Source organism: Physeter macrocephalus, chromosome 14, assembly GCF_002837175.3.
Source record: "Physeter macrocephalus isolate SW-GA chromosome 14, ASM283717v5, whole genome shotgun sequence".
In the NCBI taxonomy this organism is placed as follows: Eukaryota; Metazoa; Chordata; class Mammalia; order Artiodactyla; family Physeteridae; genus Physeter; species Physeter macrocephalus.
Window position 1 is genome coordinate 120,338,323 of NC_041227.1, and position 18,767 is coordinate 120,357,089.

General features: G+C 36.7%; 1 protein-coding gene across 8 annotated transcripts in view; it reads left to right on the forward strand.

The window, feature by feature from the left end:
* The window catches only part of TANC2 (tetratricopeptide repeat, ankyrin repeat and coiled-coil containing 2), a 374,683-nt gene that overhangs the window by 93,864 nt on the left and 262,052 nt on the right, over window positions 1-18,767 (forward strand). For all 8 annotated transcript variants that reach the window (XM_024130199.3, XM_028499426.2, XM_024130198.3 and 5 more), the window contains one exon: window positions 9,281-9,352. In XM_024130199.3, the coding sequence (XP_023985967.1) occupies window positions 9,281-9,352 (72 nt within the window). The remainder of the gene's footprint in view (window positions 1-9,280; window positions 9,353-18,767) is intronic.

The following is an 18,767-nucleotide window of genomic DNA, read 5'->3' on the forward strand; positions in this document are numbered from 1 at the left end:
CCGCAACGGGAGAGGCCACAGCAGTGAGAGGCCCGCGTACTGCAAAAAAAAAAAAAAAAAAAAAAACAAAACAACTGAGGAAATCTAATTAAGTATGGACTTTAGTTAATAATAATAATGTCAATATTGATTGATCAGTTTGGACAAATGACTAGACTGATCTAAGATGGGAAGCCAGGGTTAGGGTTTATAAGATCTCCCTGTACTATCTTAGCAACTTTTCTGTAAATCTAAAACTATTGTAAGATAAAAAGTTTACTTTAAAAAAAAGCAAAAAATATATAATTGTAGACACCTTTATTTTTAACAGTTACTCTATTAATTTAACTCAGTGTTAGGCTTGATATTTTGTATATTCATTGTGCACCTTGAAAGCACAGTAATCAACTTTTAAACTACTGACATTATTACTGGTGATTGCTCCATTTACAATTAGCAAGTCTACCTTGTTTCCCTGTTATTAGACATCATCATTGATGCATTAGCTACATCATGAAAATCAAAACATTCTGTGTTTAGCAGAACTTTTCTTGAGCTACAGATCAGACTTTCTAGGACATTTTGGATGCCTTAGGCAAATATAAATTAATAACTCATCATAGAGAAGTTATTATTTTTTTAATTTACAGTATACAAGCTAGGTCTGAAAACCTGTAAACTTGGCAGTTTTATATTCTGGCAAACTTTGAAAATATTTTATAGTATACTTTTGAAAAGTGTCAGCTATAGTACTGATGGCATGTTAATCAGTATATTTTATTTGGTGTAGAATGCTTCCTTTTCTCTTTAAAGAAACTCTGTATATGTATTCTTAAAAACTAAAGTTTTAGGTGGGTCTGGGCTTCCCTATGAAAATTTTTATTGATAAATAAAGATCATGGAGCTAGATGTGATGGATAAGGTCATAGTGCTTTTCAATGATGCTGCTCATCTTTTCTTTTCATAGAAATAGTTTGGAGAAGAAAAGAGAAACACTGAACTCCTAAAACTGTATCTCAAACCATATCAATACCACTTTTTGGTTTTTTCCTTGAACTTAATTTGATGAATACGTTAATTTTAGAGCTGGCTCTTGACAAAATTAATTCAACTGTTATTTTTTCTTTTAAGGGAATACCTTTTGACTCCCAAGTTGGCACTGAAAATACCAATATGAAAAAGGCTTTCAAAGGCACACTTAGAACATTTTACAGTCCAGAGATAGTCGTATAAATAATTATTATACAGTGTGGCAGTGCTATAAAACAGATATGTATCATGTGCTTTGGAAGCACAGAAGAGGGAACGTTTAATTCTTTCTGATAGGCCTCCAGAAAGTCTTTACAGACAAGATTGGAAATGACATTTAAGCCATCTTTTGGTGAAAGGATGTTGTTGATCATGATGATGATAGATAAAGAGTACAGTTATCATTTAGTAAGTGTTTACTTAGTGCCAGATGGCATGCTGTGTTTTATATTACTACATTTGTTTCTCACCACAACTCAATAGGGTATTACTGTATCAATTTCACAGAAGTATGTAGATGAGTGATCATGACTGTGTTCTAATAAAACTTTATGGGCACTAAAATTTCAATTTTTATTTGTCACAGAATATTATTTTTTAACTGTTTTTCAGTTATTTAAAAATGTAAAAACCATTCTTAGCTCACTGGCTGTCCAAAAAAAGGCGGCAGGGTAGATTTAGCTTATGGACTAGTTTACTGACCTCTGGTTTATATGATGAAGGGGATTTATTGGATTATATAACTGTAGTCCAGAGATAGGGTAGTTTTCTTCAGTAATTCAGTGTCAACAAGGATCTTAGTGTCTTCTGTCTCTCTGCTCTAATTTTCATAGTGTTAGCTTTATCCCATAGTTTATTCACCTTATGTTTATGAGATGGCAGTCAGACTATCCAGGGTGTCCATGGGTTATCTTCCATGTCTAGGGAGAGACAAGACCTTTTTCAGAAGCTCTTTCTAATCTCTCTTGAACTTAATCCCATCAGGTTTTACCCCTACCACTCCACAGGAACCATACTAAGTCATCTACATTGACAAATTCAGTGATCAATTCTCACTCTTCGTATTACTTGACTTGTCAGCATCTGATCTTTTCCCTTCCATGAAACTCTTTTGTTGACTTCTGTACTCTTCTAGTTTTGTTCCTATTCTCTGGCCACTACTTCTTATTGTCTGCTGGTCTTTCCTCATACCTGCAGCCTCTACATGTTGAATTCAGCCCCAAGGCTTACACCTCTGACCTCTTTTCTCTCTGTCTCTCTCCTATCTATACTCCCTTCCTTGGGAATGTCATACACTTTATTTATTTATTTATTTAATAGTCAGGCTATAGTTTATTACAGCAAAGGGATAAAAAGCAGGATCAATAAAGGAAAAAGGTACATCAGGCAGAAGCTGGAGGATACCAGGTATAAGCTTCCAAGAGTCCTCTCCCAGTGGAGTCACACAGGACATAATAAATCCCCCAGCAATGAACTGGAGAAACACATGCAAAATGTTTTCTGCCAGAGAAGTTTGCTTGAGCCTAAAAGTCCAGGGTTTTTATTGGGGTAACTGCAGTGCTGATTGCAGTTACTGAAACTTCAGACCCCGCAGAAGGAAAGCAGGTGTTCACCATAAATCACATTTTTTACACACACTGTCCACACAAGCTGGTATAATGTGGTTCAAGACCTCAATCATGCACAGTGCCCTAATCAGTTAGTAGCATAGGGAACATTCTAAGACCTCAGGTCCTAGGAGCCAGCCAAAGGCTAGTTATGCAAGTAGGCCCTTCTGAGAATGTACGAGATTTGAGTAACTCAGGGCTGCTGGGTTAATTCTTTACTTCACAGATAGGTATCAAATTATCGTGAATTTAATGTACTCTATATACATATCTGATAAAGCAGTACATTATAAAATACATACATCAAATTATTAAATTATAATTAAATGTAAATAAATATAAATGTTATATGACATATCATATATATGATAAGCAGCACAATAAATGCAAGGTATTATTATTATTACAAATGAGTAATGAGGGCTAGAGCTGTCCTAGGATGTGACTGGGCAGAGTAATAATGGACATTGGCAAGGCAACTCCTCAGAGCAGTGAATGGGAGGCTATGAAAAAATCCCACGGAAGAGTTTTTCTGTCTGATAGAGATAATTTTGTCACTAGAACTATTTTGTCCCTCTCCAGTTTGTGGGAATGTCATACACTTTAAATGTGATTTATGTAATGATGGCATATGTATGTCCATCTCTGCTTATTTGTCTATTAGGCATCTCAAACTTAGTATGTCCAAAACTGAGCTCCATATACTCTTCTCATCCCCAAACCTATTCTCTCACAGTCTTTCCTATCTCAGTAAATTGCAGATCCATTGTTTGGGCCCCAAATAGCAGAATTACCCCTGACTTCTTTCTGTATCGTTCTCTTCTGACAGCAGATTCTCTCCACTGTTCCTTCAGAATATATCCAGAATCTGACCTCTCCTCACCACCTCTACTACTCAGTCCAGGTGTTTATCCTTTTCCGGTTTTTTCAGTAACCTCTTAATTGGTCTCTACTTCTGTCCTCTTCTGTTCATTTCAGTTCCAAACCACTACCACCACCATCTTAATGGTTTGTTTGTTATAGTAAAAGACAGTGGAGGGTCTGGAAATGAAGACAGATTTTTGAAACCAGACACTTTAAATTTCAGGATTGCTACTTAACTAGCAGTGTGATTTTGGGAAAGTCACTTTTCTTCTCTGAATGTGTCTTACATTTAAATTTAAAATGGGCATAGGACTTCCCTGGTGGCACAGTGGTTGAGAATCCGCCTGCCAAGGCAGGGGACATGGGTTCGATCCCTGGTCCGGGAAGATCCCACATGCCGCAGAGCAACTAAGCCCGTGCACCACAACTACTGAGCCTGTGCTCTAGAGCCCGTGAGCCACAACTGCTGAGCCTGCGTGCCGCAGCTACTGAAGCCCACGTGCCTAGAGCCTGTACTCCGCAACGAGAGAAGCCACCGCAATGAGAAGCCCACACACCGCAACGGAGAGTAGCCCCCGCTCGCTGCAACTAGAGAAAGCCTGCGGGCAGCAACCAAGACCCAACACAGCCAAAAATAAACAAACAAAATAAATAAATTTATTTTTTAAAATGGGCATAATACTTGTTTCATTGAATTATTATTAGTATTAAATGAGATAATGTTGTAAAGACCTTACTGACCTCATAGCCAGCAGAGAATAGATACTGAACAAATTGTAGTTCTTTTCTCTTTTCTGCACCAAACAGACGCGCTCCTTTTCATCTTTTCTGGTTAGCATCGTGCTTATGTAGCCAAGGAACATCTTCTGTATGTACCTCTTCATAAGTGGACCTTGGCTAATAAATAAATCTAGCTTATGTTCCTGGTCCATACTTTTGCATTTTCATTACATTCCATATATGTCCTCCAATTCATGTCTCCCTTTGTTGGCATTAAGTGTATACAGTTCTTGCAGATTCATACCTGAATAGTAAAAGAGACCAGAGTTCATACCTGAATAGTAAAACTTTAATCTATTTGTATAATAGATTATATGTATATAGTTTTAATACTTCCCACCCCTTCTATTAAGGTCATATATTTACACTTCTAAAGGAGGATTGAAGACAGTCAACTTCAAATCTTAATTCATAAAATCTAATATTTATTCTGGCACATTATTTAACTGAGAATACTAAAGATGGGCTGGGGCTACCAAATTCAAGGTCACTTAAAGTTGTTTATTTTTCAACTGTAATATTTTGATCCTGGACTGAGAAGAATAATCATTTGAAGTATCTTCTACTTGCAGGAAAGAAAACATTTGTCTTGGAATTAGGCACTTTCTTATAAGCCTTTCTCTAACTTAAATTTCTTCATAGGAAAACACTAAATACGGAATATCCCTATGTGGTTGGTATTTTTTTTTTAGACTATTTTAGTGCATTTATGACCTGAGTTGAAAGCTGTTCACACTATGAAGTAAATATTCCTATGACATTTTTCCCTTTTAAATAATGGGATGAGGAAGTCTATTAAAGATGTATTGTTTTATATTATTTGCTGGATTTAATTTAGTATGCTGATAAAAAACAAATGTTGTCTGATGAGAACAAATCTAGGAAACCTAAGTTCTAATTTTAAAAGCTAGCACTTAAATTGGACAGTCAGGTCTTTTTAAATTTTATACCTGTTACATTGAAGAAAGTCTGTAACTCAAGCTTGGTGAGTAAATTCTAACTTCACAGACACAGCCCCGTTCTCCCTTCTGCACTTCAGGGTGAGGTAATGAGTCTTATGCAAATAACTTGACTTGCTTGATGACTGAAGGTCTTCTGTTTTGTCCATAAATGTAGATGTATGTATTATGTGTGGGAGGTCTTATCTGTACTGAAGGAATTGTGTTTTAAGCAAAGCAAAAATATGTAAAGTACTGTACATCATTGCAGTCTTGCTGTTTTGGATAATGGAGTCATTGATTGCATGGCATACCAGAAGACACTTTTAAAGAGCTTGAACTTTTTTTCTATACCATCTTGGATCAATGGTGAGTTTATTATTTTAAAAAAATCTTTAGCTGTTTACTTTTACCTGAGAGTTAATCTCAACTCTTATGACTAACCTCCACTGGAGTAAGACATGGTTAAGATTTCAGTCGTAGAGGAGTGAATTGCTCAAATTTACTGCAATGTATTTCTAATTTAATTTTTTAAATTCAGGCAATTAAAACATTTTAGATTATGATAGTATCAAAATTGGTGACTTTTTGTGTTGCCATTGGCTGGCTGACTCAAAACTGTCTTAAACCATTTCTTGTCTGTAGTTTTCCTGTAGGTTTTTTTATTGATACGCTGACATACTGCAGATCGTGCAAATTTAATGCTTTTTGAAGCCTTGTTTTTTTATTTCTTTTTCTCCTTTTATTATTTAGAAAGACATTCTGGTGAGGGGAAATGTCTGTATTTTATTCATATTACTTCTCACATACTTCAAGGGCATGCTTTGATGTTAAAACAGAGAATGTGATGCATGTATGTAATTTTATCCATGTGGGAAATGAAAATTTAAGGCAGGCCTGAATACAAGTGTTGCTCATTGTAATTTATTCCCAAGTAAAAGAGAAGAAAGAAATTTGCATTAAAAAAATTAGATGATCAGTAGGAAGGGAAATTGGCTAGGACTGTATTTACACATCCTGATCCCTGATATAAGATGCCACAGATTTCTGGTATAGTTTTATCTTTTCATAAAATGAATTTTTGTTTCACAATAATTTAGGACCTCATAATACTTTATTTTTTTTCTTTACCTGTTGAGAGACCTGGATTGTTTGACCTGTAGAATTTCCCACAATCAGTATTTTGTTGATTATACACTCAGGAACAATTCAGCATTTTCTTCTGTTCTTTGTTTTTCCTGGAAACTGACAGCTAGTTTCAGAGGTTTGACTAGACTCAGGTTTGATTGCTTTGGCAAAACTGTAGTTGTGTTCCTATCATTAGGAGGCATATAATGTCCAGTTTTTTCTCTTTTTTGATGTTATTAGCCATTGATGCTCGATGGCTGCAGAGATATTAATTGCAGTTTGTGAAATGGTGATATTTTATCTTTTGTTTCCCATTTATTTGGAATAATTTTATAGAGAGAGCTCTCATATACTTTTTGGCTACTAGTACAGTTTATATAGGAAATGTAGGATGAATTGCTGATTCTTTCATTTCCGCAGTTTTCAAGATAATGAACTGGGCCCTTCTCAACCTCAGAAGGTGACCAGTTAGTGTGGTAGTGCTGTGGGTTTTTTTTATTTTTTAAAAAACATCATTATGGGGCTTCCCTAGTGGCGCAGTGGTTGAGAGTCTGCCTGCCGATGCAGGGGATACGGGTTCGTGCCCCGGTCCGGGAAGATCCCGCATGCCGCGGAGCGGCTGGGCCCGTGAGCCATGGCTGCTGAGCCTGCGCGTCCGGAGCCTGTGCTCCACAACGGGAGAGGCCACAACAGTGAGAGACCCGCGTACCGCAAAACAAACAAACAAACAAACAAACAAAACATCATTATGATCTATAGTCAATTGTACATTTAGTTAGTTAGTTCTCTGGTAGAGCTAGGAAGAGATCCATGCGACAATATTCCCTGAGTTCTTGAACGTTAATGAGCTTCTTCACTGTGTTTTTTTTTTGATGACCTCAATTTTACATTGTCTTTACTAGCTTCTTTACTGTTGCATATGTCAGGGTGTTCCAAGTTCATCTAGTACTTTTCCTTTGCTAAACCAGCTGGTTCTTTAAGAAGTTCTGATTACTTTTAATAGAGAATGGCATTTCAGGATAATAGTCTGGGCCCTAGGAGTGGTTAGTACTACTTGATTAGTCAAGGTGTTAGGTGTTTTAAGTGGACAGAGCTAGGACATACCTGTGACTTGTAAGACTGTACTGATGTTTCCAATATAGATTCAATACTAAAGAGTTTTTACTTAACTTCTTTTGTATTCTTATATCTATAGTTCTTTCTTCCACACTGAGAATTCTGGTTCTCAAGGAGATGTTACCATTAGAGTATCCCATAATTATTCATTTGCTTTATCCCTCTTTTTAAATACAGTGGTCTCACAACATTACAATTACCAATTTTGATTTCTGAAATCAGTTACTTTTAGTTTATTCTTTCTTCATTTGTTTTGGCTGTACTGTATCTTTATTGTCAGATCTTATAGCCATTACATATTATAATCTCTCCATTTAAAACTCTCATTTAGTCTTTTTTTTTTGAACTTTTATTTTTTTTATACAGCAGATCTTGTTAGTTATCTGTTTTATACATATTAGTGTATATATGTCAATCCCAATCTCCCAATTCATCCCCCGCCCCCACTTTCCCGCCTTGGTGGCCATACATTTGTTCTCTACATCTCATTTAGTCTTAATTCTACAGTCAGTTGTATATGTATGCTCACCACCAGTCCTTATTTAATGTCTCTCTAGTCACTTTGGTTGCCTAAAGTTAGTTTTCTGGTAGAGCTAGGAAGAGGCCCATGGGAACAATATTCCTTGAGTTCTTGCATGTTAGTAATAGTTTTTCTTTACTCTTTATACTTAAAGGTAAGTTTTACTGGTTGTAAAGCCTTTGGTTCAAATTTTTTTTCCTTGTGTGTTTTAAATATATTATTCCGTTTTCTTCTGTTGTTTTCCCTTATTAATCATGTGATGTATTTGCCTAAATGCCCAAAGGATTTTTTTTCCCTTTTCTTTAAAGTCCAGTAGTTTTAGTAGAAAATGTCTTGATGAAAATGCATTGATCTGAGTTGATTAAGTAGGACACAGGGTGCTCTTGAAATATGTAGTTTCAAATATAGATGTATATATATATATATATATATATATGTGTGTGTGTGATGTATAAATGTATTTATACACACATATAACTATATATATTATACATACATAGCCACATATTTTCCTCTGGAAAGCTTTCTTGAATTAAAGTTTTTCAGTATTTGTTCTATTCTCTCACTTTGGTTTTCTTCTTCAGGCACTCCTATGTTTATCCTTATGCTGGATCTTCTTTGCCTATCTCCAATATTTATCCCCTTCTTGCAGATCCTTTTTAATCTATTTCTTCTTTTTAAAAAATTAGTTAAAGATTTTCTTCCATCTTACCTTCTATTTCTGTTAAGATCTTTTGTGTTTGTTTGCTCTTGTATTTCTTATAGTTTAGTCTTCATTACTAAAATGATTTTTGTTTGATTTCTCATTATTTCTTGTTTTCTGCCTCCTCATTTCTGAGTTTTTCTGATTCTGATTTATATTGCTCTTTCATGTATTATGTAATTTTCCCATTATCTCTCATAAAACATGTAAATGTAAATTTTATTAGAGTAAATATATAGCCCTAAGGATTATTTGACATACTTTAGATTAAATAAGCAGCTGAATCAAGGCTTTTAAATTGAAATTCTGTGAATGAACTTCAGAGTAGATAACATTGCTTTATTATGTGCAAAGTAGAGTGTATATGTATGGGGGTAGGGAAAGCACACCTTCACTTTATTTAGACTTTCAGAGAGGAGTGTAAACCATCCCCACAAAAATAAGGGTAAGGACCTTTGGTTTGTGTATGAAAAATCCTCAAATATTTTAATGATTGAGCTTATAAGAAATGAAAACAAATGATAGATATAGTAGTTTTAAGATATAGATGTCACCAGGGATGATATTACATCAATTTCATTATCTGTTCGCTTATGATCACTCTAATTTTATGCAGATGGAGGGAACGAGGAAGCACCGGATCGAAGACAGTCAAGTGTAGACTCTCGCCAAAGCCGCTCTGGGCAAGGTAAATTTTCCTCAAATTTATTATTAAATTAAAAAGAATAGATACCAGCTATTCCTTTCCAGTACTTAATCTGAGGACTGGGGTTTTCACTGGGTCAAGTTTATATATTCTCATTTCTCATTTAGGAGTTCAGATGTTACAATCTAATTAGTTCCATATGATAATCATCTATTCAGGATAAAAGAAAATGAGAAATGGTCTCTTTTTTAGCGATATTAAGGTTTTAATTTGGAGCATTGTGGTATATGTCTGGATATCACTTTTGGAATAAAACCAAAAGTAAATTTTTAGCAGTAACGTTTGTTACAGGTATCATCACACTGGCTTTTAAAAGTTCATCAATGCAATATTTGTTGTCTTAGCTGTCTCAGAAGAAATGGGTTTTGTTTATAATTATTACCTAAAATTAGGATCTTCTTGCTTATTTTCCTTTTCTGTTTAAAATTTATTACCATAGGCTTTTGACTGGTTTTTTTGAAGTGACAGCTTCAAAACTAGGTTAAAGTATTCTCTACCAGTGGATTTTCAGATAGGCCTTCCCTAAGGAACATTTAAATTTGCAGGACTAGCACCTCCACATTTTTCTTTATAGTACTTATCACCTTTATATTTGTTTTCTCTATCCAAAACTAGAATGAATGTTGCATGATTGCAGAGATTTTTGGTTTTCTTTGTTCACTGCTGTATTTCCAGTGCCAAGAATAAGTACCTGGTATATACAGTAGTAGTTACTGAATAAATACTGTTGGATGAATGAAGTCATCTCTAAGAGAATGAGAGTTAGGAACCCAGACTGATTAAAATATTGCAAAATTTCAAGCAGTCATTACTGAGTTTAGTTTTTTGAGAGTATTTACAAATAAAATAAAGCCTTAGATATACAAATGTGTGATGTTTTAATCCTGTAAAAGCTCCTGGTTCATTTATTCTATAATCCTGTTCCCTTTTTTCTCCAACTTTGCTCTTCCCAAGTTTTAGAGTTGTACTATTTTTAATACAGTTGTTTGTTACAGAATAAAAAGAAGAATAATATATGCAGGCTGATTTGGAAATTTTCACTTACACTAGTACTTTTAATCATTTTTAAATAATATGCATGTATTATAAATGTCAGGAATTTGTATAAGTTTTCACTTTTTCACCTTACATGTATTTTGATATAAAAAAAGAAATTAAGAGAAAAACTGAATTGTAATATATAAGTATATCAAATCAACACATTGTACACCTTAAACTTATATAATGTTTTATGTCAGTTATATCTCAATAAACCTTGGTGGCAAGGAAAGAAAGAAAATGAGCTTATGTGTTTAAAATCCTTGTTGGGCTACACCCCGCAGGCCTGCACGCCCTGTACTTGCCCAGCCTCAAGACAAAAGAAAGAGCCCAGAGTCAGCAAAAGAGACATCAGTGGTTTAATGGATAGGAGAATCTTACATGTCTGAAGCAAGGCCCTGTGTGCAGCAGACAGTGGGCAGGGTATGGCAGCAGTCTTCACTCCTGGGAGATGGGATGGGTGGAGGTGTTTACCATTTATAGGGGGAATTGATGTCAGGTTGGCTCTCTGTTACCAGGGAAACCAGCAGAGGAGCACACCCCTCACTGCCCCTTTAATAAGTTATCATGGTGGAGATGTTTCTGATCTGAAGATTAGACCAGGCAGTTACTGATTAGGCTCTTTGATTAAGAGGGAAGGTCAGTCATGTGAGTAGGGTGTAGGTGAAGCAGGGACTGGTGAACAGGGGATGTAGAGAGAGCAAGAGAACAGCCACCTTGGGTGCCCTCATCATATAACCCTAAAAATAAAATTAGTACAAATGAATAGAAGAATAATTATACTAATTTTTATTAAAGTTTAATTTTATTTAATGTCACAGATATAGATGTGGGAGATTATTAATTTACCTTGTGCCCTCTGAATTATGTCAATTTGAAATATTTTTCAAATCAATGAGTATAATTGAATTTTAGTATCAAAAGCTGAACTTAACAGCAAAATCAGTGATTTTCATGATCTGAGCACAGCTGCCTGATCTCAGAACTCATCAGGACTGATCTCAATTAGAAGTCATCAGGAACTGTATCATTATGAGAGTTAACTGATAATAAAAGCATGTTTCTCACCTTCTTAGAGATTTTATTTGTAATACAGTAAGTCCCCTACATACGAATACTTCAAGTTGCAAACTTCCAAAGATGCGAACATGTGTTCGCATGTCCAGTCACGTAAGTTAGTTCACGTCTGACGTATATTGTCACGTACGTGCATCCTCTACAAGTGGTTGTGCTTTTGTGTACTTTACAGTACTGTATAGAGTACAGTAGTACAGTATGTTTATTTCAAGCCCAGGATGTCCGGAAGCAAGCATAAAAGCAGCAGTGTATAGCCAACTGTGTTAGTTGTGTTGGACTTTCGAACAAATTGGACTTACGAACGTGCTCTTGTAACAGAACTCGTTCGTATGTAGGGGACTTACTGTATCTTTTTATTCAAAAGACAGAAAAGAAATACAAAGCCATCTATAATGAGTTGGAATGAATGAGAATCCATATTATCAGGAATAAAGAGATAGGATGAACACATACTTCTACTTTTTCTCCTTTCAGAAACCTGCTAAAAGATCAGTAAAGTGGAATTAGGAGACAAAATCAACACAATTTTAGGGCTTCCCAGGTGGCACAGTGGTTGAGAGTCCGCCTGCTGATGCAGGGGATGCGGGTTCATGCCCCGGTCCGGGAAGATCCCACATGCCACGGAACGCCTAGGCCCGTGAGCCATGGCCGCTGAGCCTGCGCGTCCGGAGCCTGTGCTCCGCAACGGGAGAGGCCACAACAGTGAGAGGCCCGTGTACCGCAAAAAAAAAAAAAACCCCAAAACAAAAAAACACAATTTTAGAAACTAGAGAGTGTCTGAATAATTGAAGACTGGACGCTAAACTCAGTAGCAGAGAAAATCAAGAAAATAATCTGATTTACCCTCCAAAAGACTAAAAAAACTCAAGGATGGCAGCATGTGGAAGTGGAAGTGAAAGGAGGATTGGTTGAAAGTCAGTCGAAGAAGCCCTTGGTTCCTGGGATCTCCTTCTCAAAATTAGCTAACCAGTTAGCTGGACAAGTGCCCAGCTCTTCACCCCTAACTTTGGCAAAGCCCAGAAATTTATTCTTTGGAGAGGGCAAAAATAGAGACTGTCTCTAGAGCAGAAGACACCAGGCATAGTGGAGGGCAGGAGTCCCGTACTGAAAATAATCAACCTTTAAGTCCTTTTCTCCTAGCTATGAGCAGCTGACCAAGGATTACTAGATATTTGAGGAAACCCTGTGATGTATGAAAGGTAGAAATTAAAATAAACAGGATAGAGCAACTGAGAACAGATCTTTTGCAGAGGAAAATAACAACCATTATAAACAACTTCAGGGAAGTAAGAGAAAATAATACAGCCATGAAATAAAAAGTTACTGTAAAAGAGTAATAATTCTGATTTTTAAAAGAGGCTCTTAGACATTAAAATTCTGATAGCAGAGATCAAAAAGGCTTTGTAGAAGTACTTAGAAAATTAATGTTGAAGAAATCTGTGAAAAAGTCAAGCAGAAGAACAAACGTTACAGAAAAGAAGTGAGTAGTATTAAGAAACTTACAGGGGCAGTCCAGGAATTTCAGTATTCAAATAATAGTAGTTGGGACTTCCCTGGTGGTGCAGTGGTTAAGAATCTGCCTGCCAGTGCAGGGGACACGGGTTCGAGCCCTGGTCTGGGAGGATCCCACATGCTGTGGAGCAGCTGAGCCCGTGCACCACATCTACTGAGCCTGCACTCTAGAGCCTGTGTGCCACAATTACTGAAGCCTGCGTGCCTAGAGCCCGTGCTCCACAACAAGAGAAACCACCACAATGAGAAGCCCACGCACTGCAACGAAGAGTAGTCCCTGCTCGCCACAACTAGAGAAAGCCTGCGCACAGCAACAAAGACCCAACGCAACCAAAAATAAATAAATGAATTAATTAAAAAAAGAAAAACAACACCAGTAGTTCCCAGAAGAAACAGAGAAAATGGGGGATAAATCATCAACAAAATGATTCAAGAAAACTTTCTTGGACTAAAGAACATGAGTTTCTGGTTCAAAAGGCTTACTGAGTACTCATTACAATGGATGAATATAAACACAAACTAAGGCACATCGTGGTGAAATTTCAAATCACTGGGTGAAACAGAAGGTCTTTCCATGCTTTCAGAGAGGGAAAAAAATGTGTCAAAGTAACAGGAATCAGTTGGCTTTGGACTTCTTAATGGTAGCATTAGATAATAAATGAGAAATGGAGCATCACCTTCAAAATTCTGAGGGAAAATAATTTCAACCCCTTTGTATTTCATATGCATTGAAACTATCAATCAGATATAAGAGTTAAATTAAGATGTTTTAAGACATGTAAAGTTTTTTGTTTGTTTTTTTGGTTTGTTTGTTTGTTTGTTTGCCTACCTTGTACCCTTTCTTAGAAATCTGTTGGAGGATGTGATCCATCAAAATGAGAAAGTCAGCCAAATAAAAAGGAAAGGTTACAAGAAATAGGAAGTTTATGGGGCTTCCCTGGTGGCACAGTGGTTGCGCGTCCGCCTGCCGATGCAGGGGAACCAGGTTTGCGCCCCAGTCTGGGAGGATCCCACATGCCGCGGAGCGGCTGGGCCGGTGAGCCATGGCCGCTGAGCCTGCGCGTCCGGAGCCTGTGCTCCGCAACAGGAGAGGCCGCAACGGAGGGAGGCCCGCATACCAGAAAAAAAAAAAAAAAAAAAGAAAGAAATAGGAAGTTTAACAAAAGAGAAGGGTAAAGAAATCTTCAGCATACAATGAAAAGACAGGGTTTGAGGGCAAACAGACCAGATTGGAGTAGGTTAGAAGCTTCCAGAAGAGCCATTCTCAGGAAAATGAAATTGGTAGAAATCTGATGCATTTAATTATCTTTAGAAAAGTTTTAAGTAATTGATGAAAGGCTTAGGGTTGAATTGGTGATAAATACATAAAGTAGTAAGTGAAAAAAGATCTAAACTCAAATAAAAGCAAGTAATATGTGAAAGGAGATGTTAGAATAAGTTCTCAGTCCTTGGGGTAGTGTCTGGAGTAGCTGAAGTTCATGTCAGTCACCTCCAGTGGTAAACCATATCAGTTTTCTCCAGTGTGGTACAAATATTTTTATTATTTGATTTGGACCATTATGGTTGAGCAGTAGTGCTCTAAAGCAGGGTGAGCAAATCTGGCTTGTGTGGCCTGCTTTTGTACAGTTGATAGATTTGATTTACTAAGACAGTTTAAATTATTTTTGTATCTGTGTTCATGTGGGATATTGGCCTTTAATTTTCCTGTCTTAGGATGTCTTTGTCTGATTTTTGTATCAAGGTACTCTTGGTCTCATAGAATCAGTTTAAAGTTGAGAGAGATTTCTCCCTCTTCAATTTCCTGGAGTATTTTTTATAGAATTGGTATTATTTCATTCATAAATGTTTGATAGAATTTCCCAGGGAGGCATCTGGGCCTGGAATTTTCATTGTGGGAAAGTTTTAATATATAAATTAAATTTCTTTAGTAAATATAGGACTATTCGAATTAATTCTTCCTTCTTGAGTAACCTTTTTAAATCTATAGAATCTGTAATGGTGTCACCTCTCCTCATTCCTAATATGGGTAATTTGAGTATTCTTTCTCCTTGTCTTGATCATTCTGGATAGAGATATATCAATTTTATTCATCTTAAAGAATCAGTTTCAGTTTTCATTCATTTTCTGTATTGCTTTCCTGTTTTCTATTTTATCAATTTCTTCTTTGCTCTTTATTATTTCCTTATTTCTGCCTGCTTTGGGTTGAATTTTCTCTTCTTTTTCTAGCTTCTTAAGGTAGAAGCTAAGATCACTGATATTGGAACTTGCTTTTCTAATACAGGAATTTTAGTGCTATAAATTTCCCTCTATATACTGACTTAGCTGCATTTCACAGACTTTGATGAGTAATGCTTTTCATTTATTTCAAAATACTGCCTAATTCCCCTTTTGGTTTCTTCTTTAACCCATGTGTTATTTAGAAGTGTGTTGATGTAGTTTTCAAACATTTGAGAATTTTCCAGATACCTTCCTCATATTAATTTCTAGTTTAATTTTGCTGTGGCCAAAGAACACGTATTCTGAGTTAAATCACGTTTTATTGAGATTTGTTTTATTGCCCAGGAAATTATCTATCTTAAATGTTCTGTGTGTATTTAAAATATGTGTATTAGGCTCTTTGGGGGTGGAAGGTTCTACTAATATTTGTCTGGTTGAGTTAATTGATAGTGTTGTTCATGTCTTCTGTATCTTTGCTGATTTTATGTTTGCTCATTCTGTCAGTTATTAAGAGAGGAATATTGAAATCTCAGACCGTAAGTGTGGATTTATCTATTTCCCCTTGCACTTCTACCACATTCCTCATACCACTGATCCTCTGGTCAGAAAGGATTCCCCTTTCTCAGAGATTTAAGTATCCCCTACAGCTGCCATTACTGAAATCATCTTACCTATAGGCGGGGCTGGAAGAGGAGGGTAAAAAGAGAAAAAAGCCAGGTCTTCCCACTCTCACAGTCCTATATGGACTGTCCCCCCACCACTGCCCCATTTATACTCTCTAATCAGAAAGAGAAGACTTGTATCTGTTTGACTCTGGTGTGCCAATCGGGGATTTGGATTTCCTTTGAGTTCAGGCTGGGAGTTTGGTGACATTAAAAAACAACAGGAAATGCATCACTGAATTGGTTGTCCTTCAAGTTCTGGTTTCCTTCCACAATTTGCCTGCTACTGTTTAGTTTTCAGAGTCCTCAGATTGCTGCTCCATCATTCTTTCCAGGGTTTTCAGTTACATTCATGGGTTTTAGTTATATTCAGTTAAGGCAGAGTGTGCTTGCTCCATTTTAACCCAGAACCAGAACCAGAGCCCTTCCTTTTTTTTTTTTAAATAAATTGATTTATTTTATTTATTTTGGCCACGTTGGGTCTTTGTTGCTGCGCATGGGCTTTCTCTAGTTGCGGCAAGCAGGGGCTACCCTTCGTTGTGGGGTGCAGGCTTCTCATTGTGGTGGCTTCTCTTTTTGCAGAGCAGGGGCTCTAGGCGCACGGGCTTCAGTAGTTGCGGTGCACGGGCTCAGTGGTTGTGGCTTGTGGGCTGTAGAGTGCAGGCTCAGTAGTTGTGGCGCACCAGCTTAGCTGCTCCATGGCATGTGGGATCTTCCCAGACCAGGGATCGAACCCGTGTCCCCTGCACTGGCAGGCGGATTCTTAACCACTGTGCCACCAGAGAAGTCCCTTTCCATTTTATTATATTTTGTGTTGGCCTGTCTGGAGGGTAATATTAAAAATATTTAATAATTAATATGCCAAAAATATCAACCAACCAGAACAGATGCCAGTCTATTCAGAACAAACATTATCTTTAAACAACTGATATGCCTGTAGAGAGCCATAACGCTTGATAATCTACCCTGCCTGATTGTGGATATAGTTGCTATTTAATGTCTCTTCTCAGTAATAATGGCAGACATGTAAGGTGAGGTGTCTGGTGAGGTGTGTTAATCTTTGGGCATGAGGGCTCTCTCCTGTGTGTTAACTAACTAGTTTGGCCTCTGATCTGTCTTTCAGATGCAGTAGATTCTGACTCAAACATACCCACACTCATTGCTCTGGTTTAGGGGCAGAGACCTCTGATGTCATCTGCTTATCAAATGTGGGAGATGGGAGATGGCCTGACTACTTGCACTGAATCAGATCCCATGCCACTCATTAAGATTGCTGCCCCTGAGAACTTCCTGTTCCTTGCATCTCTTGCTTTTGTGGTTAAAACAGACCTGGAAACACTCTCATCTTTTACAGTTATCCTCCTACACATACTGTGGGCTATAATTTCCTCCCTCCAGTTGCATGTAGTTTCTGTCTTCTATGGATTTCTTAACATTCCTCCTCCATTATTGGCTTTTTGTTTTGTTTTATAATGTTTTAATAATTTGTTCTTTTTAAGATACATTTTCTGTCATTTCCCCACCACCTATATTGTTGTCATTTTAGTCTGAACTACCATCGTTTCTTTCCTTTACTACTATTATAGTGTCCTAACTTATTATTTTCATTCTTGCCAACATATAGTCTGTTGTCCATTTGATAGCTATACTGCTCTAGTTAAAACAAATCAAATCGTATATTTCCCCAAACTTGAAAAAAAATTCTCCAGTGGCTTCCTATCACATTCAGAATAAATTCCAAAGTCTTTATCATTCCCTATATGACCCTACCTAAGCTACCCTTTTCCTAATACTTTATGTCCTCCCACTCCCTTCATTATCCACTTTGTTTCATCTATGCTGGCCTTTTTGCTTAAACATGTTAAAGAGTGTTTTCTTTGCAGGGCTTGTACATTTGTTCTTTCTTGACTAAAGGACTGTAGATTTCTACTTAGGTCAGAGAGGCCTTCTCTCTGACCACCTAAACACCCAGCTCTAACCTTCATAATTGCCACTACTTTACTTGTTCATTGTTGTCTCAACTACCAGAAAACTGGTTTCATTTGAGCGGAGACTTTGTCTTATTCACCACTCTAGCCTTACTTAGAACACTTGCATATAAAATTTTTTCAGTATTTGTTGAATGAAGGAATGAACAAATATCTAGTACTTAGTGTGCATGGGAAAGTATGTGGATGTGCCCAGGTCATATATTGATCCAATATTCACTTCTGTTATTTACGTAACTGAAAAAGTAAAGCAGCAGTGTGAGAAATTTGTTGGATGTATGTAGTTTGTCAGACTATCAGCTATCTATTGGTTTGTGAATTGAGGCTCTTGAAATAAGACTGTAAAACTGATTGTGACAGTTTAACCCTAGTATAGCCTTTTAAGGTTGGGTGGTTATTTTCTGCTTTCCAGCGTAGCATTTTGTATATTATTGGGTTATATTATTTACTACATTAGGTCTTATTTGTCTGTTGGATCTCTATTTTTCATTGTAATCTAGGAGTTCATTAATGGTAGGATCTTAGCATCTAGCACAGTACCAATGTCTTGCATTTAGGCCATCGAATTGATGAAGAAAGCTTATCAATTCTAGGAATTCTGGTTCTCTATTTCCGGAATCATGGGGTACTTCATCAGAATTGTTTTTTTTATTGTACTAGCTTCATTTTCTTAATCAAATGATTTTTCATTAGAGGTCATCTGTACATAAGCTGACTTATTGCTTCTAGATACTAAATAGATGCATGAGCTAATGTAATATGGCTGAAACCCAGTTTTGATTTACTCCTGCAAAGATAGCATTATGCAGGCATTAGACTCTGATATATAAGATGTATATTGGTATAATAATGCCTATGATCAGTTCATGCTGGAAGACTGGGAAATTGTACAGTATTTGACTT